The sequence below is a fragment of the Denticeps clupeoides genome, chromosome 18 (genome assembly GCF_900700375.1).
Source record: "Denticeps clupeoides chromosome 18, fDenClu1.1, whole genome shotgun sequence".
In the NCBI taxonomy this organism is placed as follows: domain Eukaryota; kingdom Metazoa; phylum Chordata; class Actinopteri; order Clupeiformes; family Denticipitidae; genus Denticeps; species Denticeps clupeoides.
This window is the reverse complement of record NC_041724.1, coordinates 5,385,736-5,397,981: the sequence shown is the minus strand read 5'-3', so window position 1 is coordinate 5,397,981 and position 12,246 is coordinate 5,385,736. Positions and strand designations below refer to the sequence as shown.

The following is a 12,246-nucleotide window of genomic DNA, read 5'->3' as shown; positions in this document are numbered from 1 at the left end:
CATTGGTCAAACTTCTCTATAATGTATAAGCATCAGATAAGCAGAGACCGGTGGTCTGGACAGATTTATTTCGTTATGTTACAGCTTCTGATTTTGAGGCACTCCTTGTGAGGTTGCATACCCAGTTCTATCTACAAAGCTCACAGCTTTTTGCATACAGTTGTTGTGGGATAGGCAATATATCCAAACCCAAAATGCAGTAATAAATTAGCAGAATGAAGATTAAAAGGCTGAAGTAAAACCTATGACAGACGCAATACGACAATCTTATATCTGAACCCAAAATGCAGTATTAAATTAGCAGAATGAAGATTAAAAGGCTGAAGTAAAACCTATGACAGACGCAATACGACAATCTTATATCTGAACCCAAAATGCAGTATTAAATTAGCAGAATGAAGATTAAAAGGCTGAAGTAAAACCTATGACAGACGCAATACGACAATCTTATATCTGAACCCAAAATGCAGTATTAAATTAGCAGAATGAAGATTAAAAGGCTGAAGATAAAACCTATGACAGACGCAATACGACAATCTTTTAAATTAAAAACTGTTTTCACAACATTTGCTACAGAACTGTACATTGGCACAGATATAACCAACAATATATATATATATATATTCTTTTCTTTTTCTGCAGCATTTGCGAGTCACACTTCTTTGCTGTGCCTGATAAAAAGACATTACCAAGTCACTGCCAAAAAAAAAAGTTAAAAAAAAAAAATCACAAATCCTTCCGTATACTCAGTACCAGACTCCTCCAAAACATCACAGCACAGTTACTCTCTCCAAACAAATAAACCAAACATGCAACATCCAGTTAATGGAAGTACAATGGTGGGGGAGACCAGTGTGCATGGCAGACTGCTCTTTTGCCAGGAGGTCCCCCAGGGTTCATAAAACAATTCAAGACTCACATTAAATCTAAAAAGAAAATAAATCACATATTTTAATACAAACAAGGTTTTAGGTCTTGCTAAAGGGGCCAGAGAAGTTATCAAAAGTCATGCTTTTGATGCACGTACTGATCCTTCAGCAAAGTTGTGCAGCCAGCGCATCCATGCAGGCGGTGTGTGACTGTGTTTGTGTGTACGTGTGTATGTGGAAACAGAGTAGTGTGGTGCTGGTGAGTAGGTGGCAGATGCAGGTCTGCGGGATCTTCAGTAGCAGCCATCCTTCCATGACTCGTCGCTCGCTTTACTAACCCCGAAAGACCTGCACCGATACAAACAGTTAGCATTAGGGTTAAGCGTCTTGCTCAGGGACACAATGGTAGTAAGTGGGATTTGAACCTGGCTTTTCTGGTTCATAGGCGAGTGTCTTACTGAATTAGTCTAAATCAGATACGCTTACTGCTACTTTTGATGTGTGAACTCAAAAAGCAAAACCTACAGACCCTTGATTCAAATAATAAGTTAATATTTTATCGTAATCTCAAATGTGGCTCAATAACATCAATATGAAAATACATAACCACGCGTATACAACCAAAATGACTGATCAGCATTACCTTCTGGGTGTTTGTGCAAGTCTGCCCCTAGAGGGCGCTGTAGTGCCCCCAGCCCCACGGACAGCTGTCTGCTTTCCCCCCACGCTGCTGGACCTGCCGGCTGTATAAGCGCTGCTGTTGGCCGGGCCTGGGGACTGGACCCTCCGAACCCCAGTGGAGGGGTTGGCTGGCGTCCCAGGAGGTCCTCTTGTGGCCTGTCTCACACCCACCATCGAGCCCATGGGGCTTAAGGCCTTCACCGGGGCCCGCAGAGAAAGTGGGGATGAGCCGCTCACGCGAATCTTCTGCGACGACATACCTGTCAGGGGGTGTGGTTAGTAGGGTCACACTAGAAGCAATAAATCTGGGAATTTCTGGAATTCAGAAAAAGTAAATTTTTTATGGTTTCATTATGTGCAACAGGCTAACTGCTCATCCTTGGCTATTGTTCGGGAACATCTGTGACCGAGCGGCAGAAGGCCACCCCGTTCTCTCTAGTCAGGTCTAATCAGCAACGCATCCCACGTCTGCAGAGATATTAAGCCTAAACTTTTGTTACTGTGCCATGTTATCAGCTTTGCCTTCTAAATGATGTGTCTGTAAATTTGGGCACCCACCAACTGTAATGTTCGGTGTCTCCATGCCCCAAATATTATGTCAAAAATATTCTGCAGACTGGCAATCTTTAAATGTAAAAAAAAAGGCTTTGGATTTCATTATTATTTCTGAACCATTCGAACCCTATAATTCTAAACGGGTCACCTCGACTTGCCTTGTTGTTTTAGCTGTAAAATTCTATAAAGTGTATAAATCAAACCTGCCGTGAGTATGTGCCTTTGTCCCTTATTTCAGGACTACTACTTTCAATATGTACCTTTCAATACCTTCGTATTCCCGGGGCTGCAGCATCGCCGTGCAGCGGAGCGCCGTAATGGAGCTGCGCTTTCATGCTTTCAGAAACGGTTGGAATCCCCCCCCCCCCCCAATTGTGCAAACGATTTAAGAGTCACGGTTATTTAAAAAAAATTAAATAAAAAAAAAGGTCACGATACTGAGCAACATGTTCTAGCGTAAGGCAAACAAGACTATTTCACAGTAAGCAGGAAACTGGGCAGGCATGCAGTGATCTGTAATCAGGCCTTCTGGACACCTGGTAGGATTGTGCGGCACTGGCAAAAACACATGCTGCATTTTAAAACAAGCATGGATAAGTCTTGGCCTATTGCCTTTCCATTCTCTAGTCTATGGTTACATGAGACTAAAGACACAGGTCGGCAGGGCCAATATTTCTAAAGCTCTTTACTCTCTTCAAAGTGCATGGAATGAAAGACTGCATTTCATTGTTTCCTGGACTCCTTTTGATGCGCTCGCATACTTTTCATCCATAATTCTTTGTAAGCAAGAATTGAAATGGTGCACATGGAGCCCCAGGAACACAACCGAAAACCACTCAATGCAGTAGCAGGAGCGTAGGATCAGGTGGAGGGGGGGGAAGGCTGGGTGGGTATGGAGGTCAGGGTGTGCGGGTCCAGGTGGGCAGGGTACCGACCTGCCGGGGACTGGGGGAGGCGTGACATGCGATGCCCTGTGCTGGTGCTCTGTAGGTTAGCCTCCATGCTGCGGCTGCTCCTCACAGCTTCGAGTGAGCGCAGGCTGCTACGCGGGGCCAGGTTAGGCATGCTGTGTCTCAACTCCTCTGGAAACCACACACACACACACACACACACACACACACACACACAAGTCAGCCAATCACACATTCAAACAGTCCAGCGAATATCTGCTAACCTTCACTTCGCAAGTACAAATGGAACATCTTAAAAACATACAGATAAGTCACTTGTGATACACAGCATCACAGCACACGGTGCACACAGTGAAATTTGTCCTCTGCATTTAACCCATCACCCTGAGTGAGCAGTGGGCAGCCATGACAGGCGCCTGGGGAGCAGTGTGTGGGGACGGTGCTTTGTCACCTCAGTGGCACCTTCGCGGATCAGGATTCGAACCGGCAACCTTCTGATTACGGGGCCGCTTCCTTAACCGCTAGGCCACCACTGCTTAAACAAGGCTCAGCTAGTGCTAACACAGGGTCCCCACTTTTTAGATGGAGCACGCATGTTCCTTGCAGCCTACCCTCGCTCTTGGCGTATTTGAGCAGCTCCGAGCCCGGGCCCTGCAGAGACCGGCGGGGGTTACGGGCTCTGGACGGCCCCAGGCAGCTGTACTCGGGCAGGCCACTGGGGGACTGGCATCGCGGGGAGCCGAGGGGCGAAGGTGAACAGCGGTGCAGCCTGTGGGACACCGAGGAGCAGCCGCCCTCCTCCTCATCTTCCAGGCTGTAGGTGTCAAACTCCTGGTCGCTGTAGGTCCCAGCCCGCCGCAGAGACTGCAGGGACGCAGAAGAGCTGCGGCGAGATGCCGATGCAGAGCTGGAGGCGTAGTCCTGTCTGAGACCTGTCCACACATACATAGAAATATTCAGTACGTGCATATGAATGTGAATAAAAGGGAAGCTGTTGGGCATAAAAGCAAAGTCACAGATGAATTTATGACCCAGTGAAATTACAAAATATGGGGGCAACATACAAAACCCTGTCATTTTTTTTGAAGAAGAATGACTTTACTCACTAAAAATAGGACATAAAGTGCAGCACTACACAGGAAAAACATTCCCAGGAGTGGAAACGTGCAAAGCAAAGATAAGAGAATAATAGCATTTGGTGTGACACAGCTTACGCATTTGAAAGTATATCTGTATTAATTCATATTAATTCTTTAAAATGTTGACACGCTTTAGTTCTCAGAGGGACATTTACAAACACCATGCATTTGCATAATTGTGCATTAGGTGGAGGGTGGAGTGCAGGGTGGAACCAAGCCCCACATTCAAAAAAAAAAAAAAAAAAAGTTAAGACTCACTCTCTTCCTGGAGACGGGCCATGATCTGCACATCAGTAAGGTCCTGCAACTTGTAACCCATAGAGATGGAGTCATCAGAGGTGCTGAGCTCACTGTCTATAGAGGACTGGGAGCTCAGAGCCGAGGGCATGCTCATGTACCCTGAAATACCAAAGCACAAAATAAAAATAGAAATGCTTAAATGTGACAGACAGTATACACACAAAAAACGCCCAGAGCCATGTTGACATGCTTTAGAGAACATCAGAGGACACACCCTGAAAGCACACATCCACATACGCAGCCTTTACTGAGTTCAGTGGAAAAGCTATCAAAGCAGGCTTCCTGTTCACTGGCAGGGCTGATATATGCACCGCAAACCAGTAGGAACCGGTGATGTGCAATGTTGTGGTTCTGCAGTGTTATGAGGGATAACAAAGTTAGCTCTTCTGGAACTTTTTCCAGAACATTCAACTGATCCTACTACTTACATTTGGTTAACGCAGTTATTTGCATTTCTACCATAATCTGTGGGAATAGGTTTATTTGCGCATGTATTTGTATGCATGTACATTCATTTTTCTATAACATGTAATAAAATGAATTCTGTTTAACGATTAACACTTCGACATTATATTTAAATTAAATAACTGCCTTTTTAAGACAGATGCTGCTCTTAAAAATAACAAGTGAGATAAAATGCAATAAAAATGCCAATATATAACGGCTTATCATGGTAATAAAACCCCCGTGCACAGATACCAGGGTGTGAAAGGAGTGGGAGTTTCAAATCTGCAGCAACATGGAGTGGAGTAGCAGGACGCTCAAGGTGGTAGGAGCCCAGTGGGTAACACACTGGCCTCTGAACCAGAAGAGCACTAAGTCACAGGTTCAAACCCACTGAGACACTCTGGTGGGGCTCTGATAAATGGAAATGACACTAGGCTGAGGTTACTGGTTCAGTCTGCTGTTTGTGAGCGTGTACATGTGCGTGCACTCGGGTGAGTGACTGAACGTGTGTTTGCGGCAAGGTGTGTTAGGGTCATGCGTACCTGAGCTGCCACAGGTTAGTAGCGTTTTGTTAGTGGATTTGTGGTACCCAGGGGAGAGCGAGGGGGCGCCGCATGAGCCCAGCTCCGCTGTTGAGCCCACCAGACACGAAGACGGGCTGGAGTACATGTTCTTCCACCGAGACGCTGCAGGGAACACACACAGAAAGACATTAGACCACCACTGACAAACCTTCTCCTTCCCGTTTACATGAACATGTGTCACTTAAGGGAAACTCTGTTAATAAAAAATGCAGGACAGGTAATATGAAGCAAGAGATACTGTGGCACTGGATTAATGTGTGTCTGTAGCACAGAGGAACTCAACGTTCCATGGAGAATCCCTTCACATGTGTGCAAACACACACACACACACAAAGCAGTAAGTAAGACTGAGAAATGAGAGCAACCAGTTGCACACAAGCGACCTCTTCTCAATACATTCATGTCATTGTGCTACTCTCTCCCACCCACATTAGACATGTCTGAGAGCGCGAACATGAGAAGACGGTGGGCAGCGTCGTAATGGACATTCTGCTCAGGTTTCAATACACCAGGCCAATTTGTAGTGTATCTGCTGTCGAAGCTTCTCAAGCTCTCAGAGTTCAGAGTGAGTCTGTGTGTGTGTGACAGAGATAGAATTTATACACATCCGGGAATACTGGAAAATAGCTGTGCCTCCAGATGTTTCTACTGTTTATCAGTATTTAAAATATGTGGGTCAATTTGAATGAATTAGAATACAATGAAATTCTTTTTCGAATGGTGTGTGTGAGAGAAAGAGAGAGAACATAGAAAGAAGTGTGTTAATGTGAGCTCGTACGTACTCTGGTCTAGCCTGTTGATTAGTGTCCTGCAAGCCACCTCAGTCTCCGGGCTGGGGTGGTCCAGAACCTTCCTGCACCACTTCAGTGGAGACTCAGGTCCCCGGTCGGTCACAATTTTCTTCTTAGGTGAAACATACAACCTGCAGACACCAGACATGAAGCAATCTGTGTTGCAGGTTCAAGTATTAATAATATGACAACAGAACGGGAGTCTCGAGGCGATAAAAGCTGATGGTGCAACTCCTCAGCTCTCTCCTGCCTGTGTGAATCTGTCAGTTTGTAGGGGTTCAGAGACTCAGCAGACACCCTGACAGTCCTTACAGAGGAGGGACAGGATGGAAACATCCTGCAGCATATAACATTTCACAGAACAGGCAGTATTGTGATATCATAGTTATCATGGACGACATATTGATATCATATTGCAATATACTGTACTAGATTAATTGAGGGTGTGACTTTATATCTATTACAGTGGTGGGGGGGGCAGTGGTGGCCTAGAGGTTAAGGAAGCGTCCCCGTAATCAGAAGGTTGCCGGATCAAATCCTGAACTGCCAAGGTGCCACTGAGCAAAGCACCGTCCCCACACACTGCTCCCCGGGCGCCTGTCATGGCTGCCCACTGCTCACCAAGGGTGATGGTTAAATACAGAGGACACGTTCCAAACATTCTGCCACCGCACAGTGTCCACACGCTCAACTACTGGCAAGTTGGAAATGAAAAGGCCTCAGTGCCGGAAGGATGACAGCTGCACACAAAAGCCAACTTTGAACAGACCCACCCTACTCTAATGTCACGTACCGAGGCACTCATCTTCTGCTATGGCAGAGAGCAACGATTTGCATTGAGGTCACAGGATCTCTTGAGTGTCAGATTTAAAAAAACAGGCCCTTTAATAGGCCTCGGTTAACTTTTAAAGAGCTAAACCGCAACGCCTTTTCAACGTCACTAACAATACAGACTGAACAATGTTTCTGGCTGCAGGGTGACTGCATGTGCCGTGAATTCAGTTCCCCGAGGAAAGGAGCCGACTCACATGACCACCACATCGGTACATGTGACAAAAGGCTCGAATGTAAAGAAGGGCTGTTTAGAGCTCCACAGCCACATTACACCTGGTGCACAATGTACGGTTTTTAGGCCAAACCAGGTTAAAGATGATATCTTCGCTCACGGCCCCTAAACAGCGGTCCTACGTACTGTGAATAGCAGTACGTTGGATAGCTTTTTTTTTTTTTTAAAAGTTGGAGATGCAATTTCTGCATCTCCACTCAATCTTTTGAAAATTTCAGGCCTCCAGCATATCACAGCCCCCTCGCCAGGTCACAGTCAGAAACGTCAGAAGCGCATGTACCGTAATTCTGCCCCCAAAGCAGTTTACAGTCCAGGGCAAAGCCGATTACCGCTCCTTAACCGGATTATCAAAATGTTGCGGTTGGGTTATGCTCACGCGCAACCATATGGAGTGGCTAATAACGTGAAACTGAGCATAAGTCCGTCTCTGGCCGGACGGGCCCGCTCAGACCCTTCACTGTACAATTCCTAATTGGCCATCAGCTTCTGTTGCCAGACGGAGGGATCCTGTAATCGGTCTTATTTTCTCGCTCGCCATAAAGAAGCAGAGATGGATTCCAGAGTTTACAGGCTTTTCAGGAATCACATCTTGTTAAACTGCAGCCACAAGATGCAGGAGAATGTCCGGGGTGCGGGAGAAGCCCAGCTAGAGCCCCTAATATTAAGAATTAAGGTTAATGCTTCAGGCTAAAGCTTGTAAAATGTGCAAACACAGCTTTAATTTTTGTCATTTTGGCTTGTTTTGGTTGGGTCAAAGTGTACCTATTTATTTAAACCCAGATCCAAGACCACCCAACCTTAGGAAAAAAAAAAAAAAAAATTAAAATTGTTTGCTTGAATATTTTTTTGCATTATTGTTTGCTTAGCGACCAGGACGTTGCAGCACCTCGGCAAAGAAAAGCCCCACAGGACAAACAAGAGCATAAACCCCACCCTCCCTGTACCTACAGTCACATGGGGAGTTTGCAGGCCTGGATAGCGGCTTGAGTCTCGCGCTCTCTCTCTCTCGCTCGCTCGTTCATACAAAGACCAGTGAACCGTAGGCCCCGTCGGCACGTTCGTAGCGGCCAGAGAGACCCTCGCGCCAACGTGAAAAGCACGCACGCCGCCACGCAACCCTCACAACGCAGTCCTCCAGCTAGAAGGATGCGATTTAGCAGCGACGGGGCCGCCGTTAGGTTGCAGAAGTAGAGAGAGAGTGGCCGCAACGTGACTTCAAAAAGGCAGATCTTGCGACGGGGGGCTGCGCCGCAGACATAAAGGCACGGTTCACTGGAGCGAAAACTGCCCTTGGCATGATGGGCAGGGCGCTCTGATGATGCACCAGATTAGACCAGGCCAGCGAAACCAAGGGAAGCCCTTTACTTTAATAACCATAAAGAAAAAAACTGACATGCGGCGTTGTACAACTTTCATTTAAAATGATCGCATAATTGAAACAAATTCATTTTACATTATTTACTTAGTTAAAGGTCCCTTGACATGAAAAAATATTTTTGCTTTTATATCGGCCTTGTTGGTCCGCTAATACTGTATCTGAAGTCTCTTTCTGAAATTCAGGCGTGGTGCAGAATTACAGCCACTTTGATCCAGTCCCACAATGAGATTTTATCAGGAGCAGAGAGGCAGAACGAGGAGGAGATCGGCCTATAGGAGTTATGGGGGCATTTGCGGAAATTACATCATCAACACCGTTCACTAACCACAAAGTTTGGTGGAGACTGGACGTTGTGTCGGCATTTTTGGGTTTTATTTTCACACGTTTGGAAGCCATGACGGTCGGTGGAGATAATGTTTTAGGGGAGGGCTGGGAAATTCTCTGGGCAGAAAAAGCATGAGAAAGGGGAGGTAACCTTTCCCCCTATGACAATATAAGGGGATGACTTCCAGATTCGACCGTATGAGCTGCCGCTCTCTGAACGGCGAAGCAGAATGACCGAAACAGTCTTTATACATATCGCCATTTTTAGCCACTACGGGATCATAGACAGGCTGGGGGAACTCATATTAGTGTTAAATAATCTCATAATTTCCATGATAGGAGACCTTTACATCCCTTCCCTTATACTAAGAGTTAAAACCAAAAATCAATCTTCATCCACGCAACAATGTACAGTGAGCAACATTTTTTTTTATATTTATACAGAAAATCAACATACCAGCTGTCCTCATCCTCCACTTCAGCACACTCCTGCAGATCCAGCACGTCCACCTCGTCCAGTGCCGACTGGTCCATCACCGCATCACCCCCAACTGAGCTGTCCTGAGACTGTCCCTGCTGTCCCCCTGGTCCATTATTACTACCACCGCAGGGCAGCGGTAAGAAGGCAGCACCCAGTCCATGTTCTTCATCCTCGTTCCCCAGTCTGGCGGCCTCGGGAAGCGGGGACACGTCCTCACTGCTACTGCTGTCCGGCGGCGGGGACAGATCAAAGTCCCTGCCGGCCAGTTCATCTCCAGCGTCCGCCGTCCTGAGGTGGGAGTTGCTCAGCCCTTCGCAGAGCGTCCTCTGGTTAATGTTATTGCCCGCCGCAAGGTTGCTGTTGCCACCACCGAGGACAAGTCTGGTCCCCCTGCTGCGAAGCGTCTGGTTCTGGACCTCCAGGCGACGCACGAGCTCCTGCAACTTGCGGACCTCCTCCAGCTCCTCCTGCTCCACTGCGAACACCGGTGGCGCGCTGTCCATGTGGCCGCCGGTCCCATCCCCATTGTCCGCCTGCTGGACCACACTCCCAGCGTCCGGAACCACCATCCTCCCTCGCTCCTGTTGACCGGCACAAACGCGATGACTACAACTTACTCAGCCTGCACACCTTCTCTCCGCAGGGCAGAGGATGCAATTACGTCATTAAAGGTCAAGGGTCACGACAGCCAACAGGAATGGGCTATGGCCAACATCCTGACAATAATCATTCCTAAAAACAATTGACCGTGTTCATACAGAATTGTGCAACTTTTCTGTTTTTTTTAATCACATGCAATTCAGAAACCAATGAAAGCGTTCAACTTTACATTACGGCCGTTTAAGAAATATAACAATTTACCAAAGGGGGAAGGGACATTTTATCTTTCATTAACATGAAAAAAACCTACCTAAAAAGATAGCTTTTTTTAAAAAAAAAATACACTTTGTAAGGGAAAACACGTTAAGACGAAAGCAGATCAAAACAAGCTAAATACAAACACGAAGGAGGGAAAAAAACGAGAACTGCCACATGAATTAACCTCATCGTTAACCGTTCAACCTGTGCTTACGACCGAACTGGCTTGACTGCACGTAAGAGCAGTAAATAAAGCTCCGAGCGCCTGGACGTGGGGCTACCGAGCTAGCGCAGCAAAACAAAACGCGCCAGTACCGGTGTGGGATCCGTCTTCTCCGGTGATGTATGAATTAGTAAGGCTTCCCGGTCGTCTTCATGTACCCTGCCGCCTCCACACCTGTCTCCAGATCTCCGGTTCTTCCTTTGGCCGTTTACTGTTGTAAAACGTTCACAACGTCTCGTCCGCCGCCACCTCAGCCAGTCGTACTTTGCTCGGGCGTTAGCTAGATAGTTAGCTGCTTTATGGTCTAAGTAGCCAGTTTTGTTAGTAAGCCGGAGCCACGGTCGGACCTACAGGCGGTCGACCAATCAGACGCCGAGATGTGTTCAGCCAATCAGAGGCGAACGCCCGCCCACTGCAGACGGGCGTCGTGTGCCCCCTATCGGACACGCAAGAAACGCACAGGCATGTAACGCACAACTCGAGCGATAGGTGGCAGCAACGTATCAACGTATCAACTTATCGCGCACCAGACGAGGACTGAACCAAAACCCCCGAAAAAGATAGAGGGGCTGCTGCCAGCGCTGAACTGAGTTGCAATTTCCAACTCACTTTATGGATGTAAAATTAAACGCACTATGTTCCGGAGAAGCAGAATCCTATTTCAATGAAATGTGAATCTAAACACAACATAATTTTCCATTTCCTGACGTATACTTCCTGTAAGTAAAAGTAATTTTGACAGCATCTTCAAAAGGCAGAATGCAATACACTGTTCAGGGATCGACTGCATTAATATGACAGGGTTTGGGTAGGTTATAGGGTTTGAGAGTTTTGCAAAATGCCTGAAAGATATGCACATGATTCACACAAGCTGTGTTGCAATGCCTTGATGTTGGATGACGAGACACTTGATCCTACACACTCTGTCTGCACACCACACCTGGACAGACCAGGTCATCTCTCCAAAGCAACACGCCCTCAAGCTACGTTGTATCTGGATTGCATCGGTGCAATTACTTTCCATTCCCTTCCTGGAGATTACTGCAACTAGCAATGTGACGGCAACATACAATTATTTCTTTACAACCGGATATGCGACATGATTCCCAGACTGCACATGATGTAAAGAACAAAGGTGGAAAAATACTGGGCTTCCATCCTTTTAGTGAAAAGCCTTGATGACAAGGTCCATGAGAAGCATGAACGTGCATGAACACGAACCTGCATGCCTTCCTCAAACCTTGTCTCCACTCTGCTGTCTCCTCTCTATTTCACAGGCAGCGGAACCTCTCCAGCCCAGAAGAACATTCGAAAGGAGACAAGTACTAATAAACAACAACATGCACTCGGACTGTAAAATATGTAAAACGATTAGTCCAGATTAGAATCATACTTCCTGTTGAATCGACTTCTAATGCAGCATGCTTTCTTCTTATACGGCCAGGTTTACAGGTGGTGAGTGTATCATAATATAAGCACGGACCCTTAAGGTTAGTGGCAATGTCATTGGCATCAATTTCAAGTAAAAGTCCTTATCAGTATTGTACGCCACAGATGCCGGAATTACTGGACATTGTGCAAACAGCAATGTTTAAGTCATAGCTTTTCATGTCATTTTCATTTAATAGATAGTTCTGTG

The 12,246-nt window shown here is 46.5% G+C and overlaps 1 protein-coding gene across 2 annotated transcripts; it reads right to left on the bottom strand.

Annotated features, from left to right (window-relative positions):
- Window positions 1-34: 34 nt before the first annotated feature.
- On the bottom strand, window positions 35-11,046 carry LOC114768082 (SLAIN motif-containing protein-like). 2 transcript variants are annotated; one of them, XM_028960170.1, is made up of 9 exons: window positions 10,700-11,046; window positions 9,503-10,107; window positions 6,269-6,408; window positions 5,445-5,588; window positions 4,414-4,554; window positions 3,628-3,948; window positions 3,041-3,187; window positions 1,513-1,810; window positions 35-1,217 (listed from the first exon to the last, which is right to left on the bottom strand). In XM_028960170.1, exons 2-9 carry the CDS (start codon window positions 10,093-10,095, stop codon window positions 1,163-1,165), a joined length of 1,839 nt encoding a protein of 612 aa, XP_028816003.1. In that variant the 5' UTR covers window positions 10,096-10,107; window positions 10,700-11,046; the 3' UTR covers window positions 35-1,162. The 2 variants fall into 2 exon arrangements, with proteins under 2 accessions (XP_028816003.1, XP_028816004.1); XM_028960171.1 differs by lacking the exon at window positions 3,041-3,187.
- Between the last annotated feature and the right edge of the window lie 1,200 nt (window positions 11,047-12,246).

Coding starts and splice junctions, on each gene's coding strand:
- LOC114768082 (XM_028960170.1), bottom strand. CDS start 10,095: ATGGTGGTTCCGGACGCTGGGAGTGTGGTCCAGCAGGCGGACAATGGG. Junction 5,589..6,268: donor AATCAACAGGCTAGACCAGA/GTACGTACGAGC, acceptor TGTTCCCTGCAG/CGTCTCGGTGGAAGAACATG. Junction 1,218..1,512: donor CTTGCACAAACACCCAGAAG/GTAATGCTGATC, acceptor GTATCGGTGCAG/GTCTTTCGGGGTTAGTAAAG.